This window comes from Halichoerus grypus, chromosome 3, assembly GCF_964656455.1.
Source record: "Halichoerus grypus chromosome 3, mHalGry1.hap1.1, whole genome shotgun sequence".
In the NCBI taxonomy this organism is placed as follows: domain Eukaryota; kingdom Metazoa; phylum Chordata; class Mammalia; order Carnivora; family Phocidae; genus Halichoerus; species Halichoerus grypus.
Window position 1 is genome coordinate 119,958,449 of NC_135714.1, and position 20,991 is coordinate 119,979,439.

General features: G+C 35.8%; 1 protein-coding gene across 1 annotated transcript in view; it reads right to left on the reverse strand.

Annotated features, from left to right (window-relative positions):
- Nucleotides 1–16,166: 16,166 nt before the first annotated feature.
- The window catches only part of MGAT4D (MGAT4 family member D), a 39,466-nt gene continuing 34,641 nt past the window's right edge, over nucleotides 16,167–20,991 (reverse strand). The window contains exons 10-11 of the mRNA XM_078068242.1: nucleotides 16,593–16,700; nucleotides 16,167–16,214 (exon numbers count right to left, since the gene is read on the reverse strand). Of these exons, the coding sequence (XP_077924368.1) occupies nucleotides 16,167–16,214; nucleotides 16,593–16,700 (156 nt within the window). The remainder of the gene's footprint in view (nucleotides 16,215–16,592; nucleotides 16,701–20,991) is intronic.

A 20,991-nucleotide genomic window follows, 5' to 3' on the forward strand; every position in this document is an offset into this window, starting at 1 on the left:
GTGGACGGGTCTCCTGGACCGGGCTAACGATTTCCTCATTAGCCCGAAGACTTTCTACCCCCGAGGAGCACTTGTCCTCTGCATTCAGAGGGGGTCCGCCTGCTATCGCGCATAAATGGGTCCTGAGTTTTATATAAATCACGTTTCTGAACAGTGCCCACTTAGTACCCCAGGCTTTTCATAGAATTCTATATGTTAAGAGACGAGAAGTCGGGGCGCCTGGGTGGCTCAGTCGTTAAGCGTCTGCTTTCGGCTCAGGTCATGACCCCAGGGTCCTGGGATCGAGCCCCACATCGGGCTCCCTTCTCGTGGGAAGCCTGCTTCTCCCTCTCCCACTTCCCCTGCTTGTGTTCCCTCTCTCGCTGTGTCTCTCTCTGTCCGATAAATAAATAAATAAAATCTTAAAAAAAAAAAAAGACGAGAAGTCATTGTGATCCTCGGGGAGGCTTCCTATTTCGTGTGGGTGTGTATGATAAATATAGATCTATTAAATGTTGACATAATAAATACATTGTTTTCTTTCCGAAATACTATTAGTAAGAATTGGTAACATTTATTGCGCTCACTGTACTCTAGGGGCTTTACATTCATGATTTAACCATCACAACAACCCAGGTGAAGGAACTAAAGATAAATACTTGCCCGAACCTTTGATTAACAAATAGGGCTCAAATCCAGGTCTGTCTCTCTCAGAGCCTGTACTTTTAATCAACACACCAAAAATAAAAATATAGCACAAAGGTAGGATTGAATCATAAGCTTCTTTGCCCCATTGATGGTTTACCATGCAGCTTTCTCTAATATTTTATAGTAAATCTTGACTGATTTTGAATAGCTGGGATGTATGGTAGGCATATGTTTAACTGTTTAAGAAAATGCTGAGCTGTTCTACGTCCCTACCAGCAATATAGTATGAGAGTTCCAGTTATGCTACGCTTTCACCATTGCTTGGTATGGTCAGTCTTAACCCTTCCAGAGGTCGATCAATGATGTCTGGTTGTGGTTTTATATATATATTTCTTTAAGATTTATTTATCTATTTGGGAGACAGAGTGAGAGAGAGTGCGAGCAGGGGAAGGGGCAGAGGGAGAGAGAGAGAGAATCTCAAGCAGACTCCCTGCTGAGTGCCCAGTGGACATGGGGCTGGATCTCAAGACCCTGAGATCATGACCTGAGCAGAAATCAAAAGAGTTTGTTGCTCAACCCACCAAGCCACCCAGACGCCCCTCACTGTGCTTTAAAATGCTATGTAGTTTTCTTATATATTACCAAATCTCCTCCTTAGGAGTTATATCATTTTTTATCCCCATTAACAGTGTATGAGAATGTTTATTTCCACATAACCTCACCCAACAGAATGCGCTGTCAAGCTTTCGAATTTTTGTCAACCTGGTGGGTCAGTTTTTGAGATCTCAGTGTAATTTTAATTTTTACTTCTAAGTGAGGCTGAATAAATTTTTGTATATAAGGGCAAAGTTTTCTTTTTATTGCATCCAGATTTTGAGTCATAGAATACCTTTCCCTACCCCCAGGTTGTAGAACGATTCACCTATATTTTCTTGCAATACTTGTATAATTTTAATTATTGCTGATTCACTTGAAGTTTATTTTTGTGTAGCATGTGAATCTTATGGCTCCAAATGGCTATCCAGTTGTCCTGATACCATTTATCAGAGTATCTCTTTGCCCAGCGATTTAAGATACTGCTTTTATCATTTACTAAATATCCATACGTACTTGAGTCTATTTCTGGACTTTCTATTCTATTTCATTGATTTGTCTACTCAAGTGCTGGTACAAAGTGCCACAGTGTTTTAATTATAGAGGCTTTGAAAAATGTTTTAGGGTCTGGTTGTTCTAAATCTCCTCCTGGCTCTTTTCAGTGCTTTTCTAGATATTCTTGAATGGTTTTTTTGCATATGAACCTTAATATCAGTATGTCAGCCTCCAGGAAAAAAAGATTGTTGGCGTATTTATGGGGATCACAATAAAATTGTAAGTTAACTTAGGAAGAACTAACATTTTGATCAGATGTCCTATCCAAGAAGAGAAAAGCCTTTCTATTTGCTTGAGTCTCTTGCATCTTTAAGAGTGTTTTATAGCTTTCTTTGTATAGGTTTTGCACATTTATCTTTAGATCAACTTCATTGAAATTTACATACACAAAATACCATTCCTTTAAAGTTTACAATTTGATGAATTTTGACAGGTGTATATACCTCTGAAACCACTTCCTCAATCAAAATACAGACTACTTCCATCACCTCCAAGAGTTTCCTGGTTTTGTACATTTCTTCTTAGGTTTATTCCTGAATATCTTTTTCACTGCTATTATAAAAGAGGTTTTCTCGATCATCATATATTCTAAGGGTTTATTATCACTTTTAAGAAGTTACTCATTTTTGAATGCCAAACCTATATCCTGAGATCTTGCTGAATTATTTTATTTAAATTAGTTTTGTGATTAAGTCCCCTAAGTTTTTCCACATATAGTATCATGCTATCTTCAAATAGAACTTTATTTTTTATTTTCCAATTCTTATGCCTGTAATTGTTTTTTCTTATCAAATTTCATTGACTAACCTTGCCAGAACAATATAACAGTCCTGGAGACAGTGGGGATCATTTGCTCTGTTTCTGATGCTAGTAGATATGCCTCCAGTGTTTCCTCATTAAATAAAGAACCATTTTTAGAATTGAGGTATCTATGACTGTCAGATTTAACAAATTAAAATACAGGACACTCAATGAGATTCTAATTTCATAGAGACAAATAATTTTTAGTACATATCTTTTTCATATATGTTTATCTGGCCCTTAATTTTATCATGTTAAAGTATCCATTCGTTGTAATTTTAATATTCTTATAGAAAATAGGTGTTGCATTTTTCTGTGGAGGTAATCACATTTTTCTCCTTAGACCTATTAGTAAGAATCCTACCCAGATCCTTGCACTCCTGGTATCAAAAAACCAGGTCATGGTGTGTTGTTTTCTTCAAGTGGCTTAGGAATTTCTAATATCGCATTTAAGATTTTTGCATCAATCATCATAGATGATATAGGTCTGTGGTTTTCTTTTTTTGTTCTATCATTATTAAGGCCAGGTATTCATGTTATACTTACATCACTAAAAGAATTAGTAAATTTTCCATTATTTGCTATACTCTGAAACAACTTTAAAACACTGGGACTGTTTTCTCAAAGTTTAGTTAAGTTCCCTTGTGCAATCATCTAGGCCTAATGTCTCTTTGTGCTTGTTATTTCTCAGTAACTTTATTTATTTCTTCAATGAAAATTCGTTGGTTTATGCTTTCTGTCTCTATTCACATCAATTTCAGTAAACTGAATCCTCCTAAGAAATCTTCATTTTTATCTGGGCTTTTAGAAAGAAAACTAATATTGGCAAAACAAACACCAGCTCATATAAACTTCCTCATAATTCATTGCCTATGACTGGCTATTAATAACATAGCATCTAAAAATGCAATTAGGAGGAAAAAAGGTAATTAAGGGGAAAAATATAGTAAGATAGTTTTCATGGGAAAATGCTTGCCCAGATTTAGCTCCCATTATTTGTTCGTAATTGCTGCAACTCTGCCACAGAGTGGAAGGTCCATTTAAGAGTATACAACAAAACCCAAGTTATTGTTACACACCTATGTTGGTAGAGGGTTAACTCCCATTTACCCAAGAGTGTAGTCACATTTGCTATTACTACTAATATTAGTAATATTACCATATTATGGTAGCTTGTTGGTAGCTTATCTCAGTACTTGAGAGAATCTCACTTATCATGTCTCCAAAGTTTGCAGAGCTTCTATTTACTACAAAAGTAGTGTTTGAGGGGGGAAAAAAAAGATTTCAGTAGGATCTTGTCTGAATGTGGTTTCTACAAACTCATCTGCTATCCTGAGTCAGTGACATAAATATATCAAATGTTTTCATCTGAATGCTTGAAGAAAAGTGATTTTAAACAGTGAAATCAGTATGAATGCAATAAAACAAATTCCCAAACCAAGCAATAAGCACTATTTGCTCTGCTCTATCCCAGATGGGTGTCAGGGGTTCTCCAAATTGCCCCTTTCTCATACACCTCAGACCAGAGACCACGGGTGGTGAGTGAAATAGTCCAAACATTCAGCATTTGGGCAGTCGGGATGGGGATGGAAACCGGGGGCATCTCTCCTGCCTGTACTATGAACATTTTCTGGAAATGCTTTGTGCTATCAAATTCTCTGTCCTGGAATCATTTCATTAAGGACAGCAGTTATCGGGGTTGAATCTTTAAGGCTGTTCTTCAATTTCTTTCTTTTTTTTTTTTTCATTCTAGCATCTGCCACTCTCAGAGTACTTCAGTCCAAAATTTAAGTCAAACTAAAAATTTTTGTATGGGCTTCTGGGTGACTCAGTCGGTTAAGCATCTGCCTTCGCCTCAAGTCATGATCCCAGGGTCCTGGGATGGAGCCCTGCATCAGGTTCTCCGCTCAGCAGAGAACCTGCTTCTGCCTCTCCCTCTGCTGCTCCCCCTGCTTGTGCTCTCTCTGTGTGTCAAATAAATAAATAAAATCTTAAAAAAAATAATCAAAAAATTTTTGTAACAGACATGTAATGTCTTTTCTTCTTCTCTCCTCCTTCCCCCTGGCTTTACTGAAATATACTTGACATATTGCTTCTTCTTTTCTAAAAGGGGAGAATGAAATAGACACACGTGAACAGTTCAGCTTTCATATTCTCCTTATATGTTGGTATGTGACGCAGTTCAGACTGAGGTAAATATGTAAAGTTTTGGCACTCAAGGATGGATAATACAGCTAGCAGTATAAAGTATGACTTCCATATTTTACTGAAAAATCAGAAGGAAGAAGAAACATCTCTTATTATTTCCCAAAATAAATAAAGTAAAACTCAACAGAATAACAAGAAGGATAGGGGAGTTTAAGAGACTTCTCTAAGAAACTGATAGATCATTCAAGCAGACAGATTTGTAAGAATTTTAAAAACTTGAATAAGTAAATTAAAAAGCCTGATGTAAGAGAATACTGCACCCAATAAATAGAATTTATTTTAAGAAGACATTTTTAAAGCACAAAACTAACATTTATAAAAAACAAATGAACGCAACACATTTTAAAGGGAGTGTACAGAGACTATAGATTCTTTTCAAATTCACATGAAACATTAGAATTCATAACAACTCTCAAATATTATCACACAGATAAAATTCACTAACATCAATGTACTTAAATAAGAAATCAACAGTAAAAGGCGGCAAAAACCAATATATTTGAAAAAAAGGAAAACACTCCCAAGTAACCCATGAGCTAAAAAGGTAATAAGAGAAATTATAAATCTTTAGAACTGAATGACGATCAGAATACATAAATATCAAGAGGTTGGTAATCAGCTCAAATGGCACTTAGGCGTAAGTTTATAGTTTTAAATGAATTTATTTAAAAGAAAAGAAGATACTGTGGCACCGCCAGACACAGGCTTGCTTGTAATTGTGCTTTCTGCTACTTCAGATGTCCTACAAAATGGGTAAGAACGTTTGCCAATTTACACAGAACCTGTCTGTGACAATGGCAAGTTTCTAAACTTGTAGCTATTTATTGAGGTTATGTGATAGCATCACTATCTAAGTCAATAAAATACATTTCTTAATTTCAAAAACTTACCTGCCTTTACTATTTTTAAACTAAATTGTAATAGTAATGGTACAAACATCATAAACAAACATTCTCATTTTTCTTGACATAAGAGGTAGTTATTAATACTTCCAAGCCTAGTAGTTTGTTTACTGTTTTCTCCTCTTCTATACAATTTTCATTATTATCATTTCTGAAAAATGCCATGAGAAAGCAAGGTTATCTGAGGTTCCAAGGTATTACAGAGTTTTTTCTTGTTATGCTTATTATCTTCGTATTTTCTGAAATAAAAACAAGAAACCTGTAACATCTAGAAATAACATTAATTCACAAGGATATAATTATTTTCATGAAAATTTTTGATAACATTCTTTCCTTATTCTATCCTTTTGACCACGCTTTCCCCTTATAAGTAGAGAAGATAATTTTACATTGGTGAAAGACACGATTCTTAAGATGTATTAGACAATATCAGTTTTAATACTGTCCTGGTGTTAAAATTTTTGAAAGTAGACTTCCGTCCCTGGGATACCTGGGAAGTCTATATTGTTGGATAATCATTTAAGCCAACAAACTGTTATAGATAAGGTACAGATATTTTTAAATATTCACTTTATTTTTATTTTTATAATTTAAAATATAAATATTGAAAAGATTTAGGAAAACAAAGTAAAGACATAATAATCTTTTAACACTAATATATGAAAGAAAATCAGAGAGTAATATAAAATTAGAACTGGAGAAATTTTGCTGTGAATATACTATGAGTACTACATTTCATATGAAATTAGTTTTGAATTTCTTGTTAGTCAAAGGGAACAAAAATATCCATAATGGGCAAAAGGAATCATGACAATTCTTTGGGAAAGAATATCTTTTTTCTAGCTCCAAATTCTAAGAGAAAGTTGTCACATGTATCTTTACATAGAAAAGAAACATAAAACTTGAAATAACAGTTTTGAAGAAAATGCAAATATGCCATATATCATTCTTTAATAAAAGTCAAAAGCATAAACTCAAATAATCCAGTTAAAGCATTTTGATGGGAAATATCCATCTACTTCTTTCCCTCCATCACCTCCAATTAGGCACCTCCAGATTTAGCAACAGCAATAAAACAAATGGGTAATACATACATACCAAAAAAAAAAAGTTATTTTTTAACTAAATTCGAGGTTAAGTGGGATATCTTGTATTTTATCTGGTAACCCTACTTCCAACACCTCGAAACACCCCAGTACGCTGCAGTAAAACAAAAATAACTTTTCAAGTAGGATGAAGCACTAGCAAATTATAGAAACACACTATTCGCTTGCTTATCAGCAGAAAAGCTTTATCTTTTTTTAAAGATTTATTTATTTATTTGAGGGAGCGAGCGCGGTGGGGGGAGGGGGGACAGAGGAAGAGGAGAGAGGGAGTCCCAAACAGACTCAGCGCTGAGTGTGGAGCCCAACAGGGGGCTCAATCCCACAACCCTGAGATGATGACTTGAGCCAAAACCAAGAATCAGACGCTTAACTTACTGTGCCACCCAGGTGCCCCAAAACTTTAATTACTTTGAGTTTTCAGAAATTATTCATACAGAAATATTTTAGTTGTTTCTAAAAGAAATTTCTTTTATTTTTATTACAGATTTAGGACATGAAATGATAAAGAACATTTAAACTGATGACATAGGCAAAATTTGTAAACTTAAAACCTAGAAAATTTATCACTAAGACAAGTTTTTCGTTTATTAAATTATTTTTAACTACAAGCTAGATGAATAGAAATAAACCAAACTATTTTTTCTCCTTAATGAGCTATAAAAAATTTATCTTGCATTTTAAAGTTTTATGAGGGGTGCCTGGATGGCTCAGATGGTTGGGCGTCTGCCTTCGGCTCGGGTCATGATCCCGGGGCCCTGGGATGAGCCCCACATCGGGCTCCTGGCTCGGCAGGGAGCCTGCTTCTCCCTCTCCCCCTGCTCATGCTCTCTCTCTGTCTCTGTGTCTCAAATGAATAAATAAAATCTTCAAAAAAAAATAAAAATAAATTTAAAAAAGTTTTTTGAGAAGTGTAATATATAATTTAACTGATTAAGGAACAAATTTTACATAAAAAAAATTTTTTTTAAGATTTTATTTATTTATTTGACAGAGAGAGAGACACAGCGAGAGGGAACACAAGCAGGGGGAGTGGGAGAGGGAGAAGCAGGCTTCCCATGGAGCAGGGAGCCCAATGCGGGGCTCGATCCCAGGACCTGGGATCATGACCTGAGCCGAAGGCAGACGCTTAACGACTGAGCCACCCAGGCGCCCCTATGTAAAAATTTTTTAAAGACTTAAAGAAATGAATATTAAGGAAAGCGTAGCAACACAAGTGTTGCTAGTTGGACCTGGTTAAAGAAAAAAGGGTGACATTTATCTCGCTGAAGTCATGAATGTAAATTTTATTCTACTTAATAAAATTAAAATTTGAGGGGCTCCTGGGTGGCTCAGTTGTTAAGTGTCTGCCTTCGGCTCAGGTCATGATCCCAGGGTCCTGGGATCGAGCCCCACATTGGGCTCCCTGCTCCATGGGAAGCCTGCTTCTCCCTCTCCCACTCCTCCTGCTTGTGTTCCCTCTCTTGCTGTGTCTCTCTCTGTCAAATAAATAAATAAAATCTTTTAAAAAAATTAAATTAAAAATAAAATTAAAATTCGTAAAAAAGTTGAAATGTAATATCTGAACTCTTGGTTCTAGGTGGTGGACAGCTAGACCCCACCGAAATGATAGGAAATGAGCAGAAAAGATGTAACTCCAAACAACGTAAAGAATGGAGGGGGCTCTCAGCTGAGGAGACATTTAATCAAATTAGCGAGACATATAAATCTGATGGAAGAGTGGGGACTGACAGCGGAGCTGAGAAATCTGTGACCTCAGCACCAGGAACAGGGCTAGAATGGAGACAGCAAATTCGATGAACCATGGGAGCCAAACTAGGGCTAAACCTAGAGAAGGAAGTGGGTCTGTGTGAGGAGTACCCACAGCCCACAAAAGCAGCAAGGACTTTACGTCCCAGGCAACTCACATACAGACTCTTCTCTGAGGAAAGTTGGATGTGCCACCTGGATGTAACTAGCTCAGGCAGTGCATGAACTAACGCCCCAGAACAAAACTCTCTATATTTTGGCATGTTCTTGCCCGTTCTCTCAAACCACTGGAAAAACAAAACAGAAAAACAAAAAACAAAAAACTCCAACACAAAACAATCACAACCTAGTCACCCGCATACTCTAAAACAGGGTTTGTAAGCCAACAAATTCTACCCATGTACCAAAAACTCTCAGGAAATCTCATTCCTTTCAATTTTATAAAGGAATATGAAGATAGATGCAGTGTCGGGGGAGGGGACAGGAGGAAGAGGAAATAAGTTACTCATATTGCCACCAGACAACCAAGAATCTCTAAATATTTGAGAGAAGTGTGCAACCTAACAGAGACAGATCAAAATAGACAAGCAGATTGATCTGGTCACAGAAAAAAACAGCTCATTCAGAATACAGAAGAGAACTTTAAAAATGTTTCATGAAAAGATCTAATACTCTGAGATTTGAGGAAAATTGTATCCACAAAACAAGTAGATGGTAGGAAAAAAAGGAACAAAATAAAAACAAAATATTCATGAGAAAAATTTGTCAAGGAACCCACCCTAGTACATAGAAAAACAAGTGACATAAATAGTAAATAAAGGGCGCTGGGGTGGCTCAGTCGGTTAAGTGTCTGCCTTTGGCTCAGGTCGTGATCTCAGCATCCTGGGATCAAGCCTCAGCCCAGAGGCCCACGTCTGGCTCCCTGCTCCACGGGGAGTCTGCTTCTCCCTCTGTTCCTTCCCTTGCTCATGTTCTCTCTAGCTCTCTAGCTCTCTCTTGTGTGCTCTCTCTCTCAAATAAATAAAATCTTTAAAAAAAATAGTAAATAAAAGCTATGACATATAGGAGTAAGTTTAATATTTGATTATTCTTTCAGAAAAGAGAACTTAAGAAAGAAAGGGGCAAAATAATTAAAGTCGTAATATGCTATCAACTATTTGTGTCCCCTTCCTCAAATTTATATGCTGAAGCCTAAGTCTTCAGTGTATTTGGAAATGGGGGTTTGGGGAGATAATTAGGTCCAGAGGGTTCATGAATGAGTTTAGTGCCTTCCTAAGGGGATAAAGAGACTAGAGCTTTCTCTACTCTTGGCCATGTGAGGATATAGTTAGAAGACACTGTCTACAAACCAGTAAGTGGGCTCTCACCAAAAGCCCCCATGCTGGAACCCTGATCTTGGACTTTCCAACCTCTGGAACTGTGAGAAATAAATTTCTGTTGTCTAAGCCACCCCATCTGTGGTATTTTTGTCTTAGCAGCCGAAACTGACTAAGACATAATAAAAATGAATAAGTATCTGAGCTAAATATTCATCTGTACTGCAGGAAAAATAATGTGGATAAATAAAAATTAGTAGCATAAGCATATTATTTAGCAATATAAAGAAAACTACCAGAGGCATTTAAACCAGAAATGATGAAATGTCATTGCCTCTGGTGAGTGAGATAGGGCTGGGGAAGTGTAGGGGGTTGTTGCCTTTTATTATAAGCTCCTCTTTTTATTAATTTTTAGCCAGATATGTGCATATCGCTTGAAAAATATAAACAAAGCTAAAAATTTTATACAATTAAATTTTATTCCATTTTGAAATACAGCCTTTGGGAAGTGAAAGGGGTAATCCATTCTGCAACTCTTTCCTCAGTTTGGAAACATCTAATTTTAAATATCTAAAAGTCTTAGCAAATGGACAGCTCATTATTTCCCTGAAATTGTTTTTGATAGTGAAATGTGGTTGCAGTGGAGGATGCTGAAGGCATTTCTAATCCCTAACGTGGGAGGGAAACTATGAGGTGGTGGTGGTCTTCTTGTTCTTGAAGGAAAGAAGGGAGACATTCTGAAAGGAGCTAGTAAAAGAAAAAGACAGGTGACTGAGAGCATAACAGATATAGGTTCCCGGGAAATTTGCCAGCTGAGGTATCTTCTTCAAACTTTTGCTGATCTCAGTCCCATTAAAAAAAGAAAAGCACCTTTTAATGTGAGGCAGGTCTAATTGAAATGCATAGAATGCAGGGTTATCTTCATGGAAATGCACCCACATTTCCATGAAGTGGTCTGTGTATAAATAATGCATACTTTTGATTATACATTATAGGCCTCTTTTGCTGTTGAAGTGTCAAAAGGTAATTCTGCATGAACACACTTCCATCCATATACACCATGCAGATGGAATGTTAAATGGAAAGCAGATGAGACTGGACTATAAGGGGAGGAATTCAAATTCCGAAACACAAAGGAGCCAGCTACTAAAAAGGTGGGCATGGCTCTAAGGATGACCCAAGCTCAGAGGTGGTGGATATAGGGCAACAAGCAGGGACACTGGAATTAGCTGCAGAGTCACAGTTGGGATATGCATGCTTATGCCCAGCAGCAGACATCAAATGACCATTGCCTGGCAGAGGCATAGAGTATGGGTGTTTGTGGAGAAGAAGACAATACCCAAAAAGAATGGGGTCTTCCCTACTCAGAAGAAAAGCATCTGTACAGAGTGAGCCGTAGACTGCCCATTCCTCCCATAGATACTGGAGGAAGTCTACAGAAAACAGACTCAACATTCACAGACAAAACAATAGAGAGTCCCAATGAGTAAGGAACAAGATTTCAGTTGGGGGGGGTGGTGAAACACAAGCAGCAGCAGATCCTGAGAAACTGAGGCCAGTCAAGGAAACAGATGACACTTGGGGTATTCTGAATAAAGAAATCAGGTTCATGAAGCTCGAGTAAACTAGAGGTGAGCTCAACTGTTGGAAGGATTAGGGGAGCAAAGGTCAAGAAGCCACTTCTGGAAACCTGGAAATCCTCAGCAGAACAGCGGCCATTTTCAGAACCCTGGAAGCCAGGAGAAGCCACCCGTGGTCTCAGCTGGCCAGGCAGCAAGTGTGAACTCAACTTCCTGTCCAGGCGTCTGCTGCCCTCTCGGCCACCATCTTCCAGGTCTACTGGGAGTACCTCTCACTGACAGAATCTAACACGGCACTCTGTGAGGGAAAGACATTCTGTGAGGTGTACTCCCCCAATTCTCCCCCGAGAAGCAGAGAGTGGAGAGGAGGATGGCAATGATGCAGAATTAACGACAGACACTAAGTATAGGAAGCAGTTAAAATAATGAATTACACATTACATAATATACTACTGTTTAAGTGTAATTGATTTTCTCTGAATGATAGGAAGGATATTGTGTATATAAAAAGAATCAACTGAAAGTCCTGGAAATTAAGATTTTCTTTTTGGAAGTTCAAAAACAAATGAGCCAAGGAGTAAAAGTTCAAGAATGAACTAGCAGGATGCCTCGGAAAGATGGCAAATCAGACACAAGTATTAACTTTCACTCTTTCTAGAAATCACACTTAACCATAAGGGCCAGGTGAAGATACATCATCTTACAAACAGAATGGGAAAGCAGACAATGGTAACCAAATGGAGGTGTGAGAGAGCTGTGTCTCAAGCTGCCAGTGGGAAGCAGAGAAACACAATCCGCAGGGCAGAAATCCCCACTACTGCTAGAAACAGAGGTGAAGATGGGGCAAAACTATGAGGATGGCTTGCAAGTCTCAGCGGTGGATAAAGCTCTAAATATCTTCTCCCACCCCACAGATCCAAGCGATTATCTTTTCTTCACTCTTGAAGGGTAATTCTCTGAAAAGGCAAACATAAGGTATGTATCTAGACTCAAACCAGGGTAAGGATAATAATGATAAACAAGACAAACAGAGGCACCTGGGTGGCTCAATCCGTTAAGTGTCCTACTCTTGATTTTGGCTCAGGTCATAATCTCAGGGTCATGGTCTCAGGGTCATGAGATCTAGCCCCCCGTCGGGCTCCACACTTGATGGGGAGTCTGCTTGAAATTCTCTCTCTCCCTCTGCCCCTCCCCGCCCCATAAATAAATAAATAAATAAATAAATAAATAATCTTAAAAAAAGAGAAAACAGAACAAATAAGTAAATATTGACAAAGTGAACACTGAAAGCCCCAGCTATCTTTGCCCACTTGGCTCCCAGATTCTCCAGCAATTTGATTAGCCCATGCAGCAAGACTGGGAGGCACTAAGGTGATTTCCTGGGAAAGAGCCTAGCCACTCCTCTGTCAGTGAAACTGATGGGTTCAGTCATGTGCTCAGAGCCTCCAACCAGCTTTCTCCATTTGAACATACAATCTATGATCACTACATACATGAGGAAACCCTTCAACAACTTGAAGAACAGAGAACAACAACAACAAAAAACAACTTGGAGGAAATAGAAACTATGCAGGAGAAGAAATCTTTTTTAAATCTTAAAAAAAAAAACCTATTAAAATCCTCAGAGGGATAAGTGGAACTATTTCAATCATAAAATAAGAACCAAGTGTTATAAAAGGGGACAATGGCATTAGGAGCACAAAAGGGGTTCTTAGACATTAAAGCTATAATAGCAAAAACAAAAAAGAACCAATCAATGAAAACTACCCCCCCAAAACAAAAAAAGCACCAATAAAAAGGATATAAGATGAAAATCAGAAAAACTTTCAGAAAGTGAAGCAAATAGAAAGAAATCAGGAAAGGGAAAGTAGGGGAGAGAGAGAGAACATCAATCCAAGGAATCTAACATTTGAAATAAGGTTCCTTAAAAAGAATATAGAAAATAGAGGAGAAAATTTATCAACAAAGTATTTTGTGAATAGTTTCCAGAATCCAAATATGAGTTTTCAGATTAAAAAGCCCTACCAAATATCAAGCACAATCGATAAAAATAGACCCATACCATCATCAAGAAATTGTAGAACCCTAAATACAAGAAAAATGTTAAACGTTTACAGATGGGAAAATTGTTCTTATACCAAGAAACAGGAATTAGAATGGCTTTAACTACTTTTCATTGGTTACACTCTTGAATACCTTCAAAAATCAGAATTCAGAATTCTTTGCCTAGCCAACCTAACAATTAAGTTTGACAGACGGCATTCATTTTAAGATGTTTCAGTTCTCCAAGAATTCACCTCCTACACAATCTTTCTCAAGAAATTACTGGGGGGGGTGTGCTTTACTAACAAACACGTGGACCAAGTATGATGCATATTTGGGATATAGAAAACAAGAAAATCAACCCCCTGGTTCCTAAAATATCAGCTAGAACTGGTCAGAAGGCTGCAGGAGAGATATTTTTCAAGATTAAGAAACAGTAGAAATGCAGAAAAGCATTTGACAATATTCAACGTTCATCCATGATTTTTAAAATGTTTGAATATACTAAGAACAGATTTAGATAATTCACAGGGCATCTAAGGGTGAATTAGTGATACGTACATTGAAATAAAGCCAATTTAAAACTCCAAAAAAAAAGTTGTATAATAAAGGAAAAATAGAGCATATTACATAGTTTAAGTGTAAATAGCATTTATATTGTCATTATAAAATCATTGAATACTGAGCTAACCAATGATGTAACTATATGGACAGGGTGGAGGTTTGGGTGGAGTGAACTCTATCAAAGTTAAAATCTTTCATTCATTAAAAGAAAATGAAATTAAGAAAATGAAAGAACAAGCCGTAAGTTGAGACTTGTGGTCAGCCTATATATGGAATTATAACAATTCAAAAATAAACAGGGAAACAACCCAATTTTTTAAATGGGCAAATCCTTAACAAGACATTTCACAAAATATATACATATATTTCATTAAAATCCACATTTCGTAAAAATGTGTGTGTATATCTGTATACACACACACACACACACACACACAACTAGCACATGAAAAGATGCTCAAGATCAGTGGTCATTAAAGAAATGCAAATTAAAATCATAATGAGATATCAGGATCTGCCTTTTGTAGCATTCCATACAAATTGAATCATATAGTCTTTTGCATCTGGCTTTTTTCATTTAGCATAATGTAATTTTAGAGATTCATCCATATTGTTGCATCTATTGATAAGAATGAGGCTTCACGGGAGCCTGGGTGGCTCAGTCAGTTAAGTGTCTGCCTTCAGCTCAGGTCATGATCCCAGGGTCCTGGGATGAACCCTGCATTGTACTCCCTGCTCAGCAGGGAGCCTGCTTCTCCCTCTGCCCTTCCCCCTCCTCTTCCCTTTGCTCATGCTCCCTCTCTCAAATAAATAAATAAAATCTTAAAAAAAAAATGAGGCTTCAAACTCAGATCTATTGTCTCCAAATTCGTTGTATGTCTACAGTATATGATAAAAAAGGAAAAGAAAATACTTATTCATTCTTCTAAAACAAAATATTAGAGAGTATATCAGAAAGTTATCTGTATAAGATTTTAAAATACACAAAACATGATTATAAAATAAAGCTAACAAATATCTGATAATTTTCTATATATCAATTTTATACTTACCACTATATTATCAAAGGCTTAAATTTTTTTATATGATATAGTCCTTTATCCACTATGAAGAAAGTTGAGAACTAAGATTAATCCTTATTATGCCGTTTTTTCCAAAGAATGATGCTGATCATTTTTAAAGAAGGTATTTGAATTATGAAACTCCTAATAATAAATATCCTGTTAGAAAATTTTAAAATAATATAATTAATTATAACAATTAATATAAATTTTAAAAATATACAATCACATTTGACATACCATTAAATTGTTATTTATTTCTATTTTACATGGGGTGAGGCATAAAAAAGGACAAAAGCTAGATTATAATATCAAAATATGAGTGATTAGATAAATATTCTATTCTGTTGTGAATTTACAAAGGTAAGGTTAAAATAGCTTATCCAGCACAAAATATAATGGAAGAAAAGAGTCCCATTATAATAGCACCAACAAATAGAATGGCATAGACCCAATTTCTTTCTGCGTCACCTGCGGCTATGTTTTATGTATTTTCACGGTGTTATTTGTTGCATGAAGATTTATAATAGTTAAATTTTCATTATTCCTGGCACTTGTTTGCTTTGTTTAATGAACACTTTCAATCTAGAATTTCACTTTGCCTAATTGCTAATAGCTAACATTTACTGAATTCACACTATGTTTCAGACAGTGTTCCAAAGAGTGCAGTGCAATAAATACATGGAGATAAGGAGTAGAAAAGGTGGAAAGAGGGCAGGTCGTAAAAAAATGAACGAAATGATGGGAATATGTGTATGTGCATTTCTCTCATTTCAATTGACAAAGGATTAAAGCAATCATTTGCTTTGTTGTGTGAAGAAACTAAGAAAGGAGAGATTTCAAAGGCTGAAAACATCTTAAGGATCATCTAAGTTAAGCTTCTCTTACAGATGAAAAAAGCACAGAGGAGTGTTAGGGCTTGCCCAATATCACGTACACAGGTCACCGTAACTAAAAACTAGTTGTTTTGACTCTGAAGTCTTTGCTTCTTCTACTCTACCAAGATGCTAAGTCAATGACAAGTAACATTGCTTCCAAAAAATGATGGAACATTAAAGACTGATTAAAAATCAAACAAGACTGAATTTTTGTTGATATGGTAAACAGTGATCTGAAACAAGAATGTTGATACATTTAAATTCAATAATAGGAGCATTTTATTTAGAAATATTCTTCTATAACTTTAAATATTAGACTAAAATAGTGAATTTTATTGATTTTTAAAACACGTTTGTAGTCATTACTTGAACTGCACAGCTGGTAAGAGTAAGGCAAAGAAGTTTACATACACTGGATTTTTCTTACCATGCCAGATAACTTGGGTCTTGAAAAAATGATTGTTCTTCACAACATATAGTTGTCATAAGATAATTATGTTTGAACAACCATATTTTATTCTCATGTTTTCATCACTCCTTTTCTAAACAATATTTTATAAGTTAATGAGACATTGTATTAATATTACTCAAGATACATTTCAAAATCTTACTTTGGAATATTGTTCTATTCCAGGGAATGATGACTGTATACCCACATGCTGGAAAAGAGAAGGTTTATATCGAATACGAGTTTGCTTATTTCGTTCTGCACATTTTTCCTAGGGAAAAATAAGAGAAACAACACTCTTCTGTAACAACCCAAACACTCCTTTTTATTGCATTTATGGATGGCAGAATTTTGTATTATATTAGTTTTTGCCAGAGTTTTATTTTAATATTTAAAAATTAAATAAAACTTTCTTAGCTTTTTCTTCATAAGAATAATAAAACACAAGTTGAGATATAAAAAGGTTTTAGTTAAAGCATGTTATTTTCCTGAACTCTGTGTTAGAAAATCAGGCTACTGTTGTACCAACTATAATTTTCTGCTCCCTTCCTTTTATTTCAATAACATAGATGAAATTTTTTCGTATTTTTCTATCCATTTCTCTCAAAGTACATTATTCTTTCTCTTTCCATAGTCATTAATTCCTACACTGAGTTACATCCTCCTTAATTTCTTCTTAAGTAAAAAAAAAAAAACATATAATTAAAACAAAGAACCAATATTATACTTTATGGAAAAAGATTTGGTTAATCTCATTAAAAATAAAAATAAGAAAGATGACCTGTGACACCATTCCTATTAGAAGCAAACATCTCAGGAAACAAACTGAGGGTTGCTGGAGTGGGGGGCGGGATGGGAAGGATGGGGTGGCTGGGTGATAGACATTCGGGGGGGTATGTGCTATGGTGAGCGCTGTGAATTGTTTAAGACTGTTGAATCACAGACCTGTACCTCTGAAACAAATAATACACTATATGTTAAAAAAAAAAAAAGAAGAAGATAGTAGGAAGGGAAGAATGAAGGGGGGGAAATCGGAGGGGGAGATGAACCATGAGAGACTATGGACTCTGAAAAACAAACTGAGGGTTCTAGAGGGGAGGGGGGTGGGGGAATGGGTTAGCCTGGTGATGGGTATTAAAAAGGGCACGTACTGCATGGAGCACTGGGTGTTATACGCAAGCAATGAATCATGGAACACTACATCAAAAACTAATGATGCAATGTATGGTGCTTAACATAACTAATAAAAAAAAAGAAGCAAACATCTGAAATTATTATGATTGTTGAGAATTATTTTACATACTGTATACATAGAAAAATTCATAAAAATGCATCTCAAATTTATTTTGGCCATTCTGACCAGTGTGAAGTGCTATTTCATTATGGTTTGATTTGCATTTCCCTGATGATGAGTCATGTTGAACATCTTTTCATGTATCTGTTGGCCATCTGTATTGCTATTTATTTATTTATTTGAGAGAGATTGAGAGCTCGCACACAGAGGGAGAGGGAGAAGCAGACTCCCTGCTGAGGAGAGAGCCTGACGTGGGGCTTGATCCCAGGACCCTAAGATCATGATCTGAGTCGAAGGCAGACACTTAACTGAGCCCCCAGTCGCCTCCATCTGTATGGCTTCTTTGGAAAAAGGTATATTCAGGTTATCTGCCCATTTTTAATTAGACTGGGGTTTTTTTGGTATTGAGTTGTATAAATTCTTTATATATTTAGGATATTAACCCCCTTTTCAGATATATATTATTTGTAAATATCTTCTCCCATTCAGTAGGTTGCTTTTTTTTATTTTTTAAAGTAGCAGACTTACTTAAATGCATTTCTACTCAGTACTAACATGTAGGAAAATATTAGATTAAATGACTGTTTTTAAAACTGTAAACTAATTAAATAATCCTGAGTTAATTTAATTTGAAACTGAAGTCAGATAAATTAGTTGAGGAGTTAAACTTTAGGAAATATTCTAAAATTTGCTAAACTATTAATAGAAGTACCAATGAGATGGTATTATCAAATGCTGGCTTCCCAAAATTACCCCCCAAGTAACCTGTTGATAAAGAAAAACTGAGTTCATTGCTTATTACAGTAAGGAAGAAACTACCTTTGTAGTGTCTATTCAAGTCTTGTGCCTATTTTTTAATTGGGTTGTTTTCCTGTTAAGTTTTGAGAATTTTATATATATTCTGAATACAAATCCTTGTTGTATATGGAGTTTACAAATATTTCTTCCTAGTCTATGGTGTCTTACCCTCTAACAGTAAAATTTACAGTACAAAAGATTTTAATTTGAATGAAATCCAATTTAACAATGGAAAAAAAATGGATCATGGTTTTAGTGTCATGTCTAAGAATTCTTCTCCTGGCCCTGGATCCTAAAGGTGAATTCTATACTTTCTTCTAAAAGTTTTATAGTTTATGTTTCATATTTAGATAGATGATGTATTTTGAAATAATGTTTGTATTAAGTGTGATATTTAGGTTGAGATCATATACAAATACATAAACACACACACACACACACCCCTTCAATTAATCCAATACACATTTGTTGAGAAGACTATTCTTTCTCCATTGAATTGTATATGCTCCTTTGTCAAATATTAATTGGCCATATTTTGTGGACCTATTTCTGCATTATCTGTTTAGTTCCATGGGTCTATTTGTTTAGCTCTTTACCTATAAATGTTTGTCTTGCTTACTGTAGCTTTATCATAAGATTTGAAATTGCGTAGTGTAATGCCTCTAACTTTATTCTTCTTTTTCAAAATCATTTTAGCTAAACTAGTTCGCCTTTTCTTAAAAATTTTAGAATTGGGGCACCTGGGTGGCTCAGTCGTTAGGCGCCTGCCTTCGGCTCGGGTCGTGGTCCTGGGGTCCTGGGATCGAGCCCCGTGTCGGGCTCCCTCCTCTGCGGGGAGCCTGCTTCTCCCTCTCCCACTCCCCCTGCTTATGTTCCCTCTCTCACTGTGTCTCTCTCTGTCAAATAAATAAAATCTTTAAAAAAAAAAAAAAATTTTAGAATTAGCTTGTCTATATCTACCATAGAAAATCCTGCTGGGATTTTGATTGGCATTATGTTAAATACATAGATCATTTTAGGAAGTATTTGCATATTTACTATATTGAGCTTTCCAATCCATGATCATGGTATGTCTCTTCCTTTCATCAGCATTTTTAAGTTTTCAGCATATAGATAACCTACATATTTTGTTAGACTTACACACACACACACACATATACATACATATCATGATATTCTCTCTTTCATTTTAATATTGATAATTTATGTTTTGAGTTTTCTTTGAAATTTCTTCAGAAATTTATCAGTTTTCTTGCTCTTTTCAAAGAACCAGATTTTGGTTTCATTAATTTTCTCTACTGCCTTTATGTTTTCAGTTTTGTTTCCTTCTGCCCTCAGAGGTATTATTCTCTTTCTTCTGCTTGATTTGGGTTTATTTTGCTCTTCTTTTTCTAGTGACTTAAGGTGGAAGCTGAGATTATTTATGGGAGATCTTTCTTCTCTTCTAAGATAATGATTTCTTCTAGGACAAATTTCTTCATAAGCAGTGCTTTAGCTGCCTCCCACAAATTTTGTTAGGTTGTATTTTCATTTCATTCAATTCAAAGTATTTTCTAATTTCCTTTAGAGACTTCCTCTTTCACTCATGGTTTATTCAGGAGTGTATTGTTTAAATTCCAAGTGCTTGTAGATTTTTCAGTTATCTTTCTGTTATTAATTTCTAATTTTATTCCATTGTTGTCAAATTTTAGTTTCATTTTTTGTGATTACATCTTAAATTTGTTGAGCTTTGCTTTATGATATAAGACATGTCTATTTTGGTGAATGTTCTATGCATATTTTAAAAGAATGTGTTTTCTAGTGCTGTTGGACATAGTGTTTTTAAAATATCAATTAAGGGGCTCAGTAGGTTAAGCATGGCTCAGCAGGTTAAGCATATATCTTTAGCTCGGGTCATGATCCCAAGATCCTGGGATCGAGGCTGCTGAGTGGGGAGCCTGCTTCCCCCTCTCTCTCTGCCTGCCACTCCCCTTGCTTGAGCACGCACAGTCTCTCTCTCTGTCAAATAAATAAATGAAATCTTTAAAATAAAATAAAATACCAATTAAATCCAGATGGTAGATGGTGTTGTTCAATTCTTTTATCTCTTTGATGGTTTTCTACCCACCAGCTCTGTTGCTTACTGAGAGAGGAGTGTTGAAGTCTCCAACTATAACTATAGACTAATCTATTTTTTCCTTTAGTTCTGTCATCTTTTGCTTAATGTATTTTGGTGCATACACTTTTACGATCATCATATCTTCTTGGTGATTTGACTCTTTTACCTGTATATAGTATCTTTCTTGATCCCTGGTTAAATTTTTTGTTTTTTTTCAGCAAAGTCTACTTTGATATTAATATAGCTACTACAGATTTCCTTTGATTAGTGTCTGCAGGTATTTTTTTCTACCTTTTACTTTACTTTTTTTTTTTTTAAAGATTTTACTTATTTATTTAACTGACAGAGAGAGAGAGACACCTAGAGAAAGAA